The sequence below is a fragment of the Oryzias melastigma genome, linkage group LG1 (assembly GCF_002922805.2).
Source record: "Oryzias melastigma strain HK-1 linkage group LG1, ASM292280v2, whole genome shotgun sequence".
Taxonomy (NCBI): Eukaryota; Metazoa; Chordata; class Actinopteri; order Beloniformes; family Adrianichthyidae; genus Oryzias; species Oryzias melastigma.
Window position 1 is genome coordinate 12594819 of NC_050512.1, and position 19355 is coordinate 12614173.

General features: G+C 38.2%; 1 protein-coding gene across 1 annotated transcript in view; it reads left to right on the forward strand.

Moving 5' to 3' along the window:
• Nucleotides 1-16227: 16227 nt before the first annotated feature.
• Nucleotides 16228-19355, forward strand: part of gna12a (guanine nucleotide binding protein (G protein) alpha 12a) — a 31670-nt gene continuing 28542 nt past the window's right edge. Inside the window, exon 1 of the mRNA XM_024259813.2 lies at nucleotides 16228-17268. Within this exon, the coding sequence (XP_024115581.1) occupies nucleotides 16951-17268 (318 nt within the window). The 5' untranslated portion in view covers nucleotides 16228-16950. The remainder of the gene's footprint in view (nucleotides 17269-19355) is intronic.

A 19355-nucleotide genomic window follows, 5' to 3' on the forward strand; every position in this document is an offset into this window, starting at 1 on the left:
TAGAATAAAAATTTGACAAATAAATTGATACGTATTTACTGTTGAGTGAAAAATCAAAAAAATTTTTTGAGTAGTAGCAGTGAGACTTTACCCCTACAACTAATCTACTTAGATTTTTAGTCTCTGTAATCGTTTATTTTTATCTCACATCCTTCAACTCTATGAAAGCCTTCTCAGCGTTTGACTGCTCGTTTTTTCATTTATTTATTTCATTCTGCTAGTACTCCTGCATTTATCAGTGCTTTTAATGCATTTTCTGCCTGCCTTCACACTCCATGAACACTTTTCTTGCTATTGAGGACAGCACAACAGGACATATCACATCTTCTTTGCAGCGCTGCCACTGCCAGCTGTGCTGGGCCATTTTCCCAAAGGAAGAACTAGACAATCACCTGGTGCTAGCATTTGCCCATTACACAGCCTTCATTAAGATTGTTAAGATTTTAAAAGGAAAAATGTTGCACACTGCACTTTAATCAAAGCGTGTTGACTCCAGGTTAAAATCTTTTTTTTTCCACAATGATGGATTTTGATAGATTTTACAGATACGGTTGATCTCTCAAACCGCCTTAGTTCTGCAAAGAACGTTCTCATTTTTCTTGATGGACTTTTTACCTTTCTAACCAGAGAACACACCGAATGATATAAGTTTCACGTTTAAAACTTTCTCGTGTAAAGTGTTGTGCAGCATTGTAATAGTGTTCAGACGAGGGTAAACTGCTCCACCCTGGTTGTTTCTGGAGCTCCTGCTGGCTGGGAGACGACAAAACGGCAGAAGATTGGAGGACCATCATCTCTCCTTGATCAGGTCTGGTGGTTCCATCAGTCAACACATTACATGGGCTCTGCAGAAAACACGTGCACACCATATAATCATGTCTTTGTTCTGCTCTCATTGACTTTCCTCGAACAATACTTTTTTCTCCTTGTGTTTACTCCTTCACACTGTATGGCAGCTTAGAACTCGTACAGAAAATTACATGGCAGCCACATGTGACCTTTTATTCTTGGTGTTCATTGGCTTATAATGTGCCTCTGCTCTCAGTTGTATTCAGACTGATGCATTCAAAATTTTCAGATAAATGCTTGGGTTCTGCAATTGAAGGCACTGTGGACAAAAGCTGCCCTTGGTTTGTTTTTTTATGAGGACAATAAAAATGTGAGGACAGAGTCAGAGTTTTGGATCCACACTGGACAATCAATGGACCTTCACATGCTGGCTGCCTGGGAAAAAAGCCTGTTTTTTGTGGATGTGTGCATCTTTTTCAAGCTTCATCACTTCAGTGATCAATATCTGGCATCATAAGGTGATAATTTGATGTCAGTTTCTGCAGTAAAAACATCCATGAATGAAACGTCAGATGAAAGCTTTTCTCCACATTGATCACTCTTGTAACTCTGACTGCTTACTTCCATGTAGCTGCCGTTTAAACAAGTTTTGACTTCGGTCACTGAAGCAGTAAACCAGGAGTTTTGAGTGAAATCCTAACTCCATGTATTCTTCAAGTGAAATTTCAATTGAAAGGTGAAACAAAAGGAAGTAGTGAAAAATTAAAACACAACAAAAAAAAGGGAATAAAACAAGAAAGCGATCACCTTTTTCTCCCTCAATAATTTGTCTAGTTTTAAAATTAATATAACACATATAAGACGCACTGAAGTATAAAGCGCATTAAGCGAGACAAGTGTCAGAGATAAGTTGGTTGTCGGACTTTATTAACTGTGTTCACAGTAACTCTAGAACTTGAATCATGCTAACACTACACTTTAGCCACATTAGAAACATTAGCATACTCACATTACCTGCAACTACCAACTTTGTTTGCAACATGTAAAAGAAACAGACCAATTCCACTAAAACAAACATTACTGAGAACACGCTTACTCCCAAGCTTGTTAGTAACAAGTAAAAAAAAAAACTGTATAGGACGGTGGTGTGTAGGATGACTCTGGTGATGAAGAAGATGACAATCATAGTGTAAGCGATGTTTTCTTGCCTTTTCCTCATATATATAAGGTACTTGTTCTTCCTTCAAGTACTAAGTATGAGGGTCGGATTGTGTGCCTGTGTTTCATCAAAGTCACAGACTGCTGATCTGTCCAGGATGTACCCTGCCTTCCCCAAAAGATGGCTGACATAGGCTCCAGCAGCCCTCATGACCTTGTTTATTATAAAAGCAAGAAGACTGTATCTCTACACTCTCTGTACTTTCTTGTCTTTAGTGCTTTGGGTTTGTCTTTTCTGTTCTTGAACAATACAGGTTTTATTCACTCAATACAGGACCACTCTCAATCAAAGAGCCTCTACAAACCAAATCTGAAGATGTTTTTTTAATACTGCTCAGTGGGTCTCTTCAGTAAGCCAATGACTCGGTACAGCAGCTCTTCACATTAAGTTTGATGGTTAAGACTTCCTGGAAAGACTAACTAAAAGACTTCCTGTAAATAGAAATGATGCTGGTGGACAAGCAAAGTGGAAGCTTGCAGGTGATTTGTGTCAGAAAGTTTGAGTTAGGGTAATACTCTTTTTATTTCAAAGAACACAACATGCTGACCACAGACTCCGGCCTTTAGAAACATTTTTAAACTTTTGTTTTCAATGACATAAACAGCAATCCTCTGACCTTAACAAAATGCTTTACTTATTTCAATCAGACTGAAGGTTTCTCTGATAATTAACAGTCGCAGGTTTTTCCTGGTGAATTAAAAAAGCTTTTAGAGACCTTTTTTTATCTGTTATTTTATCTTTTCGTATAATACAACTTTTAATGTTTATTCGTTAACCTCCACATTTTAAATTAAGTGTTTTTCAAAATTATTGTGGACTTTTAAAATATTTTTCTTCTGAAAGTAGCTCAAAAATTATACATGTTTGAAAAAAATATAAATACAACAAATTAATATAAAGTAGTTTTTGTTATTATCAAGAAAAAACATTCATTCAGTAGAGGAGCTTCTGAGAAATATATTCTAAACGAAAATTTGAAGAAAAAGATTTTTAAAAAATAATTAAACTAAAGGTCTGCTTCAACATTCAGAGGCAGAATCCTCAGATATTTTGTATAGTAATGATAAAAAAATGAAGATAATTTTGTTCCCAGACTTTTGCTTCTCTTTTGAAGGCATTACAATTGTTCTTTTAGCATTATGCTCATAAGAAAAGAAGCATAAGCATGACTCTCCTTTTCAGGTCACCAAAACTCCCCAGCAAGATGTCCTCATTATAATCCAAAGCAAGTGAAGGAAAAAAACAGTTGTTCTAATTAGAGCTGAGAGACAAACAGGAGTGTCTCAGGTGTCTTTATTGATATTTTATTTGTCTTATACGCTGTAGTGTCCCATGACATTTACCAATAGACCTTCTTAAAATGGAAAAACATCTCACTTCTGTTCTTATAATATTCAAATAAATTTCAAGAAGTGGAAGACATTTTTCAATGTCGTAACCTTTCCACACAGTTTGCAGCAACCTGATGTGAGAGGAATGTCACCTGTTTCGCTAAACTCACACACACCAAACGGGGAAGCATCAGTGTGATGCTGGATTCATGCAGACACCTGAATTACGGCAGCAGCAGGTCAGTGTGTCGCTTCGGCTTTTGGACCGCCTCTGTTGTTGGCTCAAAGGCACTTTGACCTCCGTGCCACATCTGTGCTTGCATGCACCACACTCATGATCGACAGAGGTGCATCAAATTACCGTATCATTAGGATTGGAATGAAAAATTCTGGGGCTTTGCACATTAAACAGCACATTGAGGAAACCCTACTGGCAACAACGTGTCGGCAATTTCACTGTTCCTCTGATTCATCAGAGACAATCATGCGTATGCATAACTTTTGGCAAAAAAAAGAAGAAAAAAAAACGATGTGCATGCAGATTTTTGTTTTTGTGCAAATGCTCAATTTTGCACATGAATCTTACATGAGAAGCTACTTCTGCACCCAAATAGAAAGTGTGTGGAGAATTTCAAAAGAGGCCATATCATGCAGCTGTGGAGCTGTACATATAAGTACCAGTTTTATGTTTCAGTGACAAAACATGACATATTTTATACAAATACAATGAGCTGTAAGAGTAATTACTACTTTTTTCCTTTTAACTTTCCATCTCATTTGTCCTAGTTTGAGGTTGAATGCTACACAAGAATGAACAAAAGCTTTTTCCTTAAATCTGCAAAAAAAACATTTTTTAAAGATACAATGTGGTCGTGAAGACGTTCTGAGATGATCGTGGTGAAGAAAGGAGGTTAGTGCAAAGGCAAAACAAAAGCAGAAATCAAGTCAATAGAATAAAAATGGTCCCAGCTATAAATGACAACAGTCTACCTCCGTCCTCCATGATTTTTATGCTTTGTTTGAAGAAAAGCTGGGTATGAGCTAGAAAAGAGAAAATACACAAAAACTCTGAGAATCTCCTCTTACAGTACACAACAAAACTACTTAACAGATATGAAGCCAAGAGAGAAAATAGGAAATACCTTAATAACTAGTGAATAAAGCTTCAAAATACCTTAAGTTAGGCACTTCCTGCCTAACCTTATCAATCTGTTAATTTTGTTTTGGAGTCTTGGCTCTGGGTCCCATCACAGCCTCTCAATTTGGCTGGTTTGAACTCCTAACCATTTAGAAACTTTAAATTATCTTATTTTCACTGTAGGGCACACCGGATTATAAAGCACACCATCAATGAATGCTGGCCTATTTTTGAACTCGTGTCATGCAAGGTGCACCAAATTATAAGTTGCATTAAGTGAGATGAAGGAGTCAGAAATGACTCCGTCAGTTAGTCAGACTTTATTAACTGGGTTTGCAGTTATGTTCGAACTTGTTTAGAATACGCCACACTTTAGCCACATTAACATATTCTCAACACTTGTAACCCCCAACTTTTTTTGCAGCACATAAAAACAGACTGATACTGCTAAAAAAAAACAAAAAAACTGGCATTTTGATAGAGCGTTGTGAACCTCTCAGAATCGCTTTGACATCATTAAGCACAACCAGAATTAACTCATATTTAAAGGCCACCAGATTATAAAATGCACTGTAGTTTTTTGAGAAAAATCTGGGCTTTTAGTGCTCCTTATAGTGCAGAAAAAAAGGTACTTTTTACTGCTTTTTTAGAGATGCTGTAGATTTGCTGCAGGGCTTGGTATCATTGTGTTGCGCAATCCAATCTTGACCTATTGAACAGATTGCCTCAAAATTAGGTCTAGTAACAAACCTCAATTCTATATGCATATATCCTTTTAATACAAACAATTATGTTGTTGTTTTTTTAGCAATTTTGTCTTTTGTCAAATGTGCCCTTTATATTGTGAAATGTTTGTTCATTTCTGAATTTCTCACTCTTATCTTGATGTAAATCTTTTTTTTTCATACGTTAATAATTTTTTTTCATTGCGTAATTACCTTCAAAGACTTTGAAAATTGTTTTTTGTGGTGTGCCACAACAATATCTTCTCTGAATCCTTGCTTTTATCTCTCCTTTGTGCTGTGGACAAACAAAAGACATATATTTTTTTCTTTTTTTCAGCGCAAAAATCACATTGATCGTAGACTGATGGATGTCAAGACTTGGCTGCAAATACACCATTTAAATCTTAACAACATTTTTGTTACTCGATGACAATAAATAAGAACTCTGTTTTTATAACATGATGAGTGACATGTAATTATGAATTCGGCAACATTGTAATAATATCCTCTGATAAAAGTCAAAAATAACTTTATCTCCCCTCAACAAAAGGATCAATAACTTTAAATGGATTTTAAGAACCAGATTGTGGCAACTATGCAAAAAAAAAAAAAACGTTAAGTAAATCATTATGTGGTGGAATTATATAAATGTCCATTCTCCCAATCCTTTTCAAGCAATGAATCAAACCTTGCTTGACAATCATTATGTTTAATGGAATCAATTTGTCATGTGTGAGTAATGTATGTATCATTGACTGTATAATCACTGGACATATCAACCCCTCCCCTCTCGTCTTCCAAATAGAAAGTACCTGCTGATTCCAAAAAGGTAAAAAGACCGACTCGGACCAATCACTGTCAACAGGTTTCAAAATGGCGGTAGCGCATCAGGAAGCCACAGTGGCATGATTTCACAAGAGCTGGAGGTAAGGCATTTTCTTTGGGTGATGACGTCAACTACTTGTTTTGTCCAATGATTTAATATATATCTATGGTATGTATAATTGGAAATATGTGTATTTATGATTGAATATAACTACAATGTCAAGAGGATAGCATTGCTTCATTTTCTAAACAATTTATCAATTGTTATCTTAAATATATTGTGTTTTTTTTTTTCCATTGTTTCCATCCCTGAAATTGCTTCAAAAAACCAAATCCTTCCTGTGATTTGGTAAGATGCTCCTTGGTATTCTCCACATGCTTTTGTGTTGATCTGCTCTGATGTTTCCTAAACAGAGTCAAGGTTAAAAAGTTATCAGCTTCTTATCCCCCATTTCAATCAGTAAATTGTTACTTTTGCGCACAAAATTCCACAAAGACGAAATGGCAAACAGTGAAAGGGAAAACGTCCAATCATGCGAGCCATGAGGTGGTTCAGGTTTGTCACTTGCATCCTGGGCTCCGTGTAATGACCGCAAAAAGTCTACAAAAGCATGCAAATCCTAAAACCCAGGGAAACAGTAAAGAACCCGGGGTGCTGTTTTCCTCTTAGCCCACTGGGCTCCTCTCTCTGATGTGGAGCAGTGAGCGTAGCTCTGCAATCAGACTGTGCAGAACAGAAGCCTGTTACCCTGACAAGAGTATCGACCTGTCAGTCACTCCCTACAAGGGCAATTGGCATTTGAATCAGGTAGAAAAGGTGCGTTTGGAGCCAAAGTACCTCAAGTCAAACGTTCAAGCAGACAGTGTGCCTGAATAACAATATTCCATCAGAGTGAGGAGGGAATAACCAGGAAGGGGGTAAGAGGAGCAAACACATTTCAGGAGTGTGCCACTGTTGTTTTGTTAGGGCTTTAAAGAGAAAAACAAAATACGCAAGTCTTCAAGGTCCTCCTCTGACATCTGTTCTTGGGGCGTAACAACTACAGCCTGTTCTTTTCCACGCGCACGTACGGGCTCACCACTCTACATGCCCTTCCTGAGTCATTAGCATATAAATAACTCGTGCAAACTCAAAAAGCCATGGTGCCGTCACATTGATGCTTTTTCCAGGGTTGTTAAGAGGTGAATGAGGAATATTCCAAGGTATAAACAGACTCTTGTGGTGTTAATGAATGTGTGTGTGCCTGTGTGTGCCTGTTTGTTCCTCCTGCCTCATTAGAAACTCTTTTGGTGTAATCGCCAATCTGGTGTGAACCAGCAGTTAACGTGTGGACCAAAGTCTGATAATGAGAAGGCAAACAATAATTCCTGGGGTCTGATTAGGGTTAGGGCTACACGGTAAAAAAGGTTATGATTGTGGTTATCCTGTGCATGGAAAAGGATTTAGTGGAGTGTCCTAATAAGGATAGTTGTTCCAACGTGTGTGTGTGGGTGAGAGTTATGCCAGCTCTGATGAAAAGGCTTTTAGGCTAATTACGTGAACGTTATGTGTTTTTAACCAGATGAATTTTTATCTCGTGCTTACAGCATGTCCCTCTTTCTCCCCTTCGTGCACACAGCACAAATCGCTGCCGTTGGATTTTTAAATTAGCAAGTCACTCTAATGGGATAACTTGTTCTTGTGCATGTACTCCATGTGTGTCTTGGTGTTGCGTCTTCCGCAGCAATGAGCTCCATGATTGAGCCAATAAAGAACATGATGTTCGGTATATGACCTACGCCGCTCCGTCTTGGTTCGCTGCTGATACCTTGTTTGCTGATGTTGCATTCCGGTCCACACCTCTCTCCTTCTCTTCTGCTTAAATCAAGGAATAAGAGGAGAGTTTTGAAGAGAACTGACTCCACATGGTTCTCTGAGAGCAACTCTGATCTGTGGGCGCCCTCTATTTAAGGAAAGTGGGAACTGCAGGCAAAAACATCAAACAAGCAAATAAAAGACAGACAACCTGTTTGTGATACTTCATCCTCTTGACTTGAAGAAAGAAATAAAACATTAATGTATTGTCTGTATGTATTTTTTAAACAAGAAACAGAAAAGTATTGTAAAATGTTAAAGCAGGTGCATTTCAATTGAGTTTTATAAATATACTTAAGCATATTTTGATCTTATCATAAACGTGTTCTAGTGTCTTCTTTACTCAAAAAACATTATAACATATGTAAAATTTTCTTTAAGCTTCAGATTAATAAGTTATTCTATCAATTTATTTTATTTGGTTCAATTTTTTCACCAGACGGTCTTAAAATAATCCACTAACAACATGTTATAGCATTTATTGTCCATCTGTTTTGCTATGTTCTATGGGCATTTCTCTCTGTAGGCGTCTAAGTCAAATTAAAATCAAAACTAAATGATTTTCTGGTTTTATATCAGATTTTTCAACACATAGGATTTATATTAAAAGCAGTATTTAAAAGACTTTAAAGCTATTAAAACAGACAGAACAATGGGTTTTATTTATCCATTCACTTGATTGAAAATTTAGTTGGGTTTTATTATAATATATATAATAATGTATTATTATATTATAATGTATAATGCTCTTTTTAAATAATAAAATGCTCTTTCATCAAAAGGGTTTGTACTACGTTTTATTTTACTAACTGTGATAACATCTCTTATATCGGTATTTGATTTCCCTTATATATTTATCTTCATTCTACTGAGGGAAATGGTCATCCATCAGGCCTCAGGTATAAGCAAAGACTGACCAAAGAAATGTGATGAGTCCCCAGACTGCCAGACTGTCCGAAAGCATTTTCTGACCGCTGTCTGGTCCAGCTGGCTGCTTTCTGTTGGCTCAACTTACAATGACTCACAGGCGTCATCCTGGAGACAACAGCTGCCGGGCAGACAGAAGTCTTCTGGAGTACTCAGGTTCTGAAAACCCAACTGGCACAAATGAGGCAGATTTGTCGTGCAGTGAAACGGGCTCTAAAGCAAAGTTCCTGCTTCTATGGCAGGGTGTTTGTGAAGCAAAAGATCTCCTGTTGCTTTTCTGAGCGAGAGGCTCGGCGGGGTTCGTCTAGATGTGCAAGCTTCAGTTTGGTTCACTAGACTAGAGGGAGAAGAAAGAATGTGAGGCAGAGGGGACCCAGCTGAGAAAAGGCAATGCAAAGACTGGTTTTAGTGAGGAAATGGGCAAACTTAAGAAAGAACTCTTAGAGTTAGATAATTTGGTAAATGGACTGAAAATGGAGGAAAAAACAATTAAACAAGAAGGAATTGTGAAGTAAAAAGATTGCTACAATTATGGAAAATTTGGTGCCTTTGTTGTAGAACATTTTTTAATTTTTCATTTATTTAGTCAATTTGTAATTTTTCTGTTATGAAATGGTGGTTTTGACATATTTAAACATCTGAAGTTGTTTTTATATATGCTTTTACTTAATTGGCGCATTGAGCATTACATTACGTACATTTTTTAATCTGCTTGTTCACTTGTTCACTCTGAGTTTTCTCAGTCTGAATAAGCTCCATGCTTGGAACAGAACAACTGAACCAAAACGGCCATCATAGCCGGGCACTATGGGATGTGAACAGAGTAGGAACTATAAGCTGTGGAAAAACGTTGGGATATAGCAACTCATTGAAATGTAGTCGGATGAATGAAGGCTCATTAAAACCATTATTAACATGATACACATTGCCTCTATATGTTCTAAACATTTATCAACATACCTTCTTAGCCGTCGTCTCCCCCAGTTCCTCAACTGTACAAAAGCAGAAAGTAAAAAGTGTTGTACCTGATGTTGATACAGATGATGAATGAAATATTAAGTTTGAATAAGTGAACTATCCTGACAAGGATTGTGAAGAGTAGGACTTCTAGTATTCTTCTCTTGTTGCTTTGCTCTCATAATTCCTGACCAATGACTGAAGAGATCATAGTCACATGGTTTTGTTTATAAGCTTTTGTTTGAAACAGAAATGTCCACTTGAAAGACAGTCTGAATACAGACCAAACGCAAGGTTCAGGACTCAATCCAGACCAAATTAACCAGACTGACTCTGACTTTTCCAGTCTGAATAATATACCCTGAACTGTAAGCAAGTTAAGGTTAGGGTGTTAGTGGTGGTGCAATCCTGATTTAGCTATGCGCTTAAGAAACATAAAGAGTTCATTTCGGTCGTCTGTATTTCTGCTCAAATGTGTTTACGCGAGTGCAGTCAGCTACGTCAGGCTCTCAGATCCTGTCAGCAGCTGTGTTATTTGTCGTGCGGGTCATTGATCCATTTTCTTTCCCCCGTATATCATGCTCAGGGTCTCGGGAGTGCTCAAGCATATCCCAGTTATCATTGTGCAGGAGAGACCTGATGACCTGTCCAGAGAGTTCCCTGGACGGGCCATCAGTCCATCTCAGAGCCATGCCAAACAAACTACAACCAACGACTGCCAAACTCACAGGGATGAATGAAAGTAGAGGTCAGAAGTCAGTTAAAAAGTCACCTATAAACTGAGCATGTCTACTCGTGGAGTGCAGGAAGGAGCAGGTAAGACAACACAAAGTCAGCCTCAAGCCTTCTTGATTGCACTTTGAATTACCTCCATGTATGAAAGGAGCTGTACAAATAAAAGGAAATCAGCTTTGGCTTGATCTGAACTGACAACGCTGACAGCTAAATCACTGTGTAGCACAATGTGGGAAATCAATGTTGCTGTGGATTAGCACTAATGACAGTGATTGAAGTGTCTCGGGATTGTTAATGCTGAATAGACTGCAGCAAAGCATTTGTCTAATATTTTACCCACTCAAAGCACTTTTAAACTTATGCCGCATTTATCCAGCACTTCCTAGAAGTAGCTACCGATGTCCTCCATTCACCTCATTCTTTACAAAAGGAATCCTGTTGCTTTCATTATCTCTCTGCAATTAAGCAAGCAGCCAAGACTCTGCAAAGTCTTTTCCTCCAAGAAGAAGACGCCTCTGTGATGAAGGCAGAACAGAGAGCTCGCTGGTAGTCAGACAGATGGCATGGCAGGCCAGTTCATGGGTAAATGCGTTATTGTTAACCAGTTTATCACATCACATTGTCAGGGGCGAAAAACTTTTCTCCACATTAAAAAACTTCCTCACTGAGTCATGGAAGAGGATGTAGGTCAGAGGATGATGTAAGACAAAACCCCTGTATGAAAACAATAAACAACCAAAACACATCAAACTAAATCTATTACTATGGTTCAACAAAGTTTCAAGATATTTTAAAAAACGCATGCATGAAAACATTTAAATCACTTTAATTTCTGCACTATAGGTTGCACAGGATTACAATTCTTAAAACCCACTTTTATCGTCAGGCATTTGACACAGCATGAGACTCTGCTCTGCTGGTGTGTTTTATTGTTTGATTGTTTAGCTTTGCTTTTATCTTGTGTTTTTATGTCACTTATTTATACTTTTTATCTGTAATTCTTTTTAATATTTTAGCTGTTGTTTTTCTTTCAACTTTTAATGTACAACATCTTGTTTGACCAAGGTCATTTTAAGGTGCTATAAAAATTAATTAAACCTTATGCAACATTAATGAATGGTATATTTCCGAACGCATGTCATTTATAAGGCAAACTGAACTATACGGCCCATTAAAGACCCATTCCATTGAAAATCTTTTGTGTGTGTGTGTTTTTAACATGTTCTGTAACATTTTCATCATAGTAGAGGACCTATATAAAATGATTTAAAATTAAAACTGCATTACTGAGTGTTTCTTAATTCAAATTGCGTTGGATCCGCAAACTGGATGCTCGAAAAAGCTCAGACCAACACAGCTACTGAAATGGGTGTGCCAAGATCTTTTCTCCCCCTACACACACCCTGTCCCACTCACAATTAGGTGTGTGAGTCATGATGAGCATTCAATGCTGTAACAAATTGCAATTTTTGCTCAAAACTGTATGATTGGATTGATCTAATATTGCTCGTCATCTTTTTGCACCGCTAATGATAATGATGGCTACAAGCAGAACTTTCAGGAAGGGGGAGAGGGTGGGTTGCTCTGTGTCAACAGTCCCGCCATCAACCCTAAATTGTATTTCTAATAAGTTACTGCCTATGAGTATAAGACATTTCTTAAAAAAATGTGAATGACTTTTTCCACTTGGGCTAAAAACTTCATAATAAAAAGATCACTGGGAACGATTTTACAACATGAGAACGTGCAAACTTCTCACAGAAAGGCCCCAGATGGGATTAAAATCGGGGCTTTCAACTTTTGAGGCGAGAATGCCAACCACTACATCCCAGAGCAGCCCACCAGAAAACAAAACAATGTCAAATCTGTTGGCAATATAAAGAAAGTGTGATCATACTGGGTCTATATGGAAGTGAATTACCCCCTTTAGCCATGGTATAAGTACGGCTGAACTTTTACAAAGCAAGAAGTCCGGCTTCTTTTAATAAGAACCACTGTAATATCCTTGTCATGGACTTTTCTCAACTTACTCCATTTTCCATTGTTAGAATTGTATGTGTATGCCAGGGAAGGAAACCAAGGGACCGATCCAGAACTTCCCTTTGATTCAGTCTCTCTCTGTAAACATGCGCATAATTGTAGGACTACAATGATGTGCCTCTGCAGGAAAGCCAATTTGGTTCTTAAAAAGGTTCAAATTTGAGCTAACTGTTGAAATGCATGCCCATAATTGTGAGAGCCAGCTTAGAGTTCTCAAACATGAACTTTTGGAGGATAAATGTCATCTGCATCTATCTCTGTTTTAGTCAAAGGAGAGAAATGCAGCTTCTCGCTGACACTTTTTTTTTCCTTTTTCCCCACTAACAAGCATAAAAGCAATGGGAGTTACTTGCATCATTCCAATTTTCACTTTTCATTTGCAGAAAAGCCCGCAGTCAGATAATCGCTAAAGCAACACCACGTTTGTTGGGTTCTGTGTGAGCTACTATGCAGTAGTTTTTCACAAAAATATGGCAGGGTCTGCAAAACCAAGTCAGAACAACTAAAACTGGTTGAACCCTCTGCAAAACCTGATGCAGACATAAAATTATTAAGACAATGCTGCTTTCTTCATCTAAAGCACAGGTATCAGAAATTATCCAAAGTACTACAACAAAACTCATTTGTATCATAATTAACACATCATAAATATGAACTCACATTAATAGAGAGATCAACACAATGGTAAGAGGTTAAAAGTTGTTTTAAATAACATCTAATGTTGCTTAAAATTTAAAAAGATTTTTAATGTTAGTTTAAACACTCGTACTTAGTGGAAACTAATTGTTTATTCCTCTCATTTCAGTCAAGTTAGGCCTGGCCCCCACTGATACCAGGTGAATGGTTAAATTAAGACAGATCACATCTATAGAAGCTAATGTATGACTAATTTTCAAATTTTTGAATTTATGGTTACAGCAAATGAGAATTGAACCAAGATATTTTAGACAGTGACTGGAATGCACAAACACTTCAGATAAAATTATTCTAGCTTTGCAAACTCTGCAAGCATATTTAAGAAATGATTCCTCATTGCAGAGGATGAGTTTTATGAATGAAAATTTAAAGCAACTGTTTGATGAAGATCTTAGTATTTTTTTCTCAAAAGTTACATTCCACCGCCTTCAGCAGTACACGTTTAAGCGTTTGCAGAGAGAAACTCTCCTGTTTATGTGAAGTTACGCAAGTTTCTAGAACCGTTTAAGGCTCCCCGTGCAAAGTGCATGGCCATTAAACACACATTGCAAGTTAAACCAGGCCAAACTTTGACCAATCAGGGACACGAATTTGGCAGTGACTTATGGATGGTGTCCCTTTTAATTCACGAACAATTTGAAAATTGATCATGGAGGAGAAATGAAAAGGATTGTTCCCAGATGGCATTATGTGACACTAAGTCTTTCATATATCAGAATAGATCTGTAAAAAAAAGCAAGATTTGTGAGATTTGTATTGTTTCAATATTTCACACCAAGCCACTTAAAACTGTAGCACATGCGCTAATAAACAGAAAAAAAAGAAGCCCCTCCCTGCTTGTCCAGTGTGAACACCATGGGCTATACACACATTAAAGAATGTGCGTTCTTGAATGTCCATTGTGTACATTGCAAAAGAGTTAGCAGTTGCTGCCTGTGTCAATCTCTTTCACTTACTGTGCCCTGTTTGTCTTTATCTAAAATAAAGCTTTGTGAGAATGTAAAACCCTGTGCTATAATGTATGACTATTTACTATTAAATAATTTAATTTTTAAACTGTAACCTCCTTACGATTCCAGCACCCCTGACTTCCAGTAGATGTGTGTCATTTCAGAGGAATGGGGGACAGCAACACCCATAAAAGCCGTATCCAAAAATTACTATGTACAGTTATAGTAAAATGTGTACCTTGAAAACCATAAAAGTCGTGATAAGGTCTCCATTGGCTTCCTTCTGCTCAATTCCAGTCCTCAGGTCTCCCTGTCCTCCTTATTTCACTCATTACCTCTTCCAGCAGACCTGATTCAGCTCATAAACTACTTACATGCAAAAGCCTAATGGCACATTTATTCGAAATGAGGTGTGTTGGAGCAGTAAAAATAAAAGGGAAGCCTCAGGACTAGAGTTAGAATGTTGCATTTGATTAATAGATGATAAGGGTAATACATTTTAAGCCTGGGCATTTATCCGTCCCTCTGAGAACAACCCACGCTCTAATGGACCCCACCTCAAACCCTGCATCCTGCCTTTCTTGCAGAATAAAGATTGTAATGGCAATTACTCTGATGTTGCGATATGTAAGGTCCACCACCTCAATTTTTTATGCTTTAATTCAAATATTAAATCATACTAAAAACTGAAAACTCTACAGTAGTGTTGTTGTTTTAACTTTTTCATATGCATTCTGTGGCTAAAAGTTGAAAACAGTGACTTGTTTTCAAAATGTACTAAGCAAAAACATGTTTAATGTACTGAGTGATGTATGACTTACGTCAGTAATTAAATTACCTGTTACTGATGAGAAAAAAAAACAAAAATTACAAACAAGAATCAGGAAGTTTGGTTTATTTGAAGATTAGTGGCACAGAAAAAGTGCAAATATAATGTGCGTTAAATGGGCCACAAAGACAATGACAAGAGAAGACATCAGTAGTTTTTTTCCATTGTTGCCTTATATTTTGTTCTAAAAAAATGTTTTTGAGGTAAAATCTATTTTTTTAGCGCTTTATTTACATGGTTCTTTGAACCTTCAGACACATTTCCTTTAGCTAATGCATTGCTTCTCTTAAAAGTACGCTTTTCTCTTCTGGTGTTTTTGAAAGGGGGATTAAAAAAATAGTTTTTATTTTATCAAAATAACCTGGAAAGCAAAAACAATCATCAAGAAGTATATCATCAACGCCAGCAAATAAAATTGTTGTTTATGGAAAAAAATATATAACTGCTAAAATAACCTGGAATTGACAAAAGTGAAAATAAAAATAACATTTTATGAAAATAGACAAAGAACGGACATTTCTTTGGAAATGTAGATCAATATAGTCTTTTGAAAGAACACATTTGCACAAAAATGACAAAATGCAAATGCAAAAAAAGAAGTGTGCCAAGAAAAGATTGTCTTAAAGGCTTGACTGAGAGTGAAACATTCAAACATTCTGAAGTGTCTTTCAAAAAACCCTGATCTAAATTATATTAAACATGCGTGAAATAAGATGAAATATGCATTCAAGAGAAGACACACTTCAAACCTGAGACAACTGACAGATTGTGCTCATGCAGAGTAAAGAAAATACTGTCAGGAAGTCTGTGAAGTTTTTGTGATCAAACCCACTTCTGAATAAAATATCAATATATTATCCTGCTCACATGATTTAAATTTAGAAGTGAAAATTTAATAATATGTAACGTTTCATATTAACCCAGATTTAATGTTGACAAACTTTGTTTTTCCAGACAGACTTTTTCTTTATTTTATTTTGGTCTTCACATGTGAAATTCACAGTAATTTTTGTAGCAACCAAACAAACAAATACATGTATTTACTGATATATGTATTTCTGATCCATGTGAAGAAATGAATAGTAGTGCAATAAAACTTGGACATAGTTCATTTGCATTTTAATTTTATTATAAAGGTTGGCCCTCACATATTTTCACCTCAATTATTTGGGTTTCTTTGCAAAAAGTTTGGACACCCCTGGTTTAGTGGGACTTAGTGGCTCTTGCTGGGTTTAGTTCTGTAAAAAATTGGACCAAATGGCTCTGTGTGGGAAAGGTTGAAGAGCCCTGGATTTGAACAGCACAATGAACTAAATGTATTTATTCAAATGTCAATTTATTTCTTTCTACTGAATTTCAAATTGTTTTTTTGCCTTTGATGCCTGGGTCATTGAAACAACTTCTTTGGTGAAAGGTGCACTGCAGTGTCACTTCCTGTTGTGCTCTCTAGCACCCCCTGATGGTGAGCGGCGGTAACGCAGCGCCCCTGTGTGACCGTCCCACCGCCTCCCGCAGGGGCTGCTCTCAAGTTCACAAACCGCATCACACAGTTCTGTAGACCGTCCCACTGTGAGACTATCTGACTGTTGTGCTTTGTAGAGACGGACGGAATTTCCGATTAGCTTGAACTTTTCTGTAACTCCCTCTGCCCGCATAAACTCTCTGTTTTCTTTTCATCCCTTATTGTGTTTTTTCTTTTCTTTTTGTTGATGGCGTGGGCTGAACAAGATGGACACGGTTTGTCTGCCGGTGGGAAACTTGATAACAGCTTCATCCTCTAATGTAGCCTGCACTGATTGATCCGCTGGAGACGCGTCGTCTACCAACAAGTAGCCACACTGGCCGGTTTCCATCTCTCAGTCCTACGATGAACATTCCCCCCGTGGAGTTTCGGTAAACTTTTTTTTTTCTCCCCCCGCTCTAAACGACTCGCCATGTCGGGAGTGGTCCGCACTCTGAGCCGCTGCCTGCTCCCGGCCGAGGCCAGCCGGGACCCGGGCGGCAGCAAGGAGGGGAGCCGGGAGAGGGACGCCGCGCAGGAGCGGGAGGCTAAGCGAAGGAGCCGCGAGATAGACGCCATGCTGGCCCGGGAGAGGAGAGCCGTGCGGCGGCTGGTCAAAATCCTGCTGCTCGGCGCCGGGGAGAGCGGAAAGTCCACATTCCTCAAGCAAATGCGCATCATTAACGGGCAGGAGTTTGATCAGAAAGCGCTGCTGGACTTCCGGGACACCATCTACGAGAACATACTGAAGGTATGGAGAAGTTTCTGGCGTGGAGAGGGAATCCTCATGTGAATGGATGCTGTAGACTTTAACATGAGCCATCCTGCTGTTTGAAGATGTGTTATCAGTGGAGAAAAGCTTGAAGAAACAGTCACACAAGTGAGAAGATTAAATCTTAGCAGCTTCTTTTTTTAATTCAAAGACCCACTCCAATTAAAATCCTGTTTTTGTTGCTTTTAATACGTTCATGTTGCATTTTTATCATATATAAGCGATTAAACTGCATTTTTTTTTCAGATATTGTGAAACAAGAACAGACAAAAAAAAAGCCTCTGAAAAGAGTCTGTAGTTCTGACGTAGAAGTTACAATCCCCTCCCTGCTCTGCTCCATTCTGATGCATTCACTTGTAAACAAATAGATCCATGTACGTCTTCATTTTTTTTATTCAATCTTGCATTTGGCTCAGAGCTGTACATTTCCACAGCTCTGATATTGGTTGGCAGTTTTTGTTGCACCAGTAATGTTCGGTTGGGGTTGTGAGGGGCTGTAAGCTAGTGGGAAAGTGTAAACAAAGGGATGATGGGAAATGAGGGAAGGCTAACTCTGGGGCAACAGTTTCACCCACAACTTGGAGGAAAATTTGTGCTCTGCAGAAGCTAAAGCCTCGTTCGCACTGAGCGGTCCGGTCCAGTATTTTGAGCGTTTGCATTATAAAATGGACCCATTTAACAGTACCACACCGTACCTCTTGGGCCGGGCCTTGTTGATTGTAGGTCCATTGAAAAGTGGAACAGAACGGTTGGGGCAGAGCAGCTGTAGCCACCAGTTGATTGGCAGAAAGTGATGACGACATTAAAAAGCATCAGTGTAGCGCTCATTTAAGCTAATGTTTCCAACATCTGCAAGCATTCTGGTTTTTGTGGTTTTCCATGTACTCTTTTGGTCATGAGTCTATGTTGATAATGCCTGCAAACAACAGTAGGCCTGCAAACTGCAAATGCTCCCTTGGCGGCAGTGTCTTACAGGGTGAGCTCTAGTCGTCGCACTACAATGACACAATGACTAGCAGTGACCCTTACACACACACAGGTCATCAAGTATATATTAATTTTTTAACTATATCTCACTATTGTACACAGGATTTTTTTCTATTGTTATTTTGGCAAAGAACAGCAACATCCTAATAAAAGACCACTGAAAGGCTTTTACAGTAGATCAAAAGATGATTGGACCGGGACTTTAAAGAAAACAAGTCAAAGTTCAGCTTCTCCTTCTCAGCTTTGCTCCTTTTCTTTATCAGTCATGACAACAAACTGAATGAAGTCCATTCCAGGTCATACAGGCAAGTGTGAACTTTGCCCCAGAAAACTGAAACATCTCCATTTTTCTCCTCCAAGTAACTGAATCCACTTGTTTTTATTAGATCTGCTCACTTAAAACTAGCTCCAGCTCAGTTTTTACCCCAAACCTGAAGCGTCTCACACAAGTTGACACAGTGCATATTTTTATCCTGAAGTGTGTGTGTGCTGTCCCTTTGTTCAGTGTCATGGCTGGGCCTCCTTCACCAGCTAAACAATACCAGACTATTCCAGAGGGATGAGCGCATCCGCCCTGAGTGCCACACAACCCAGACACGGATGATAAGAGCTGGACTGCACTCCCCCACCGACAAGAAAGCATTCACCACCCACCTCCCCCCTAAAACTCCGTCCAGTCTTGGGACGGATTGTGGTTATGATCCTCCTCCTTCATGCTCGTCGTCTAGCGTTAAACCATGACACAGCAAAATGTTCAAGAGGAAAGAAAAAAAACAGAAGCATTTCACTTCTCCTCTGTTATTTTGATTTTCTACTGTTAGCTGACAGCCAATAGAACAAACTGGAGTAGTTTTTAAAAGAAAAAGCATTTTTGATATTTATCTTTTTGGGAATGTATAGGGCCTCGCCACCGCTGTTTATTTTTTATCAGACTAAAGCATCTTATCTGTTTTGAAATCTTTGTTGTACACAAAAAAGACACCGTACAGAAATGAGATCTCTACTCTCAGTTGTCTGTAATTCTGTTTGCAACAGAAATGCACGTTCAAGCAGCCACGTCAATGAACAGTCGGTGTAAA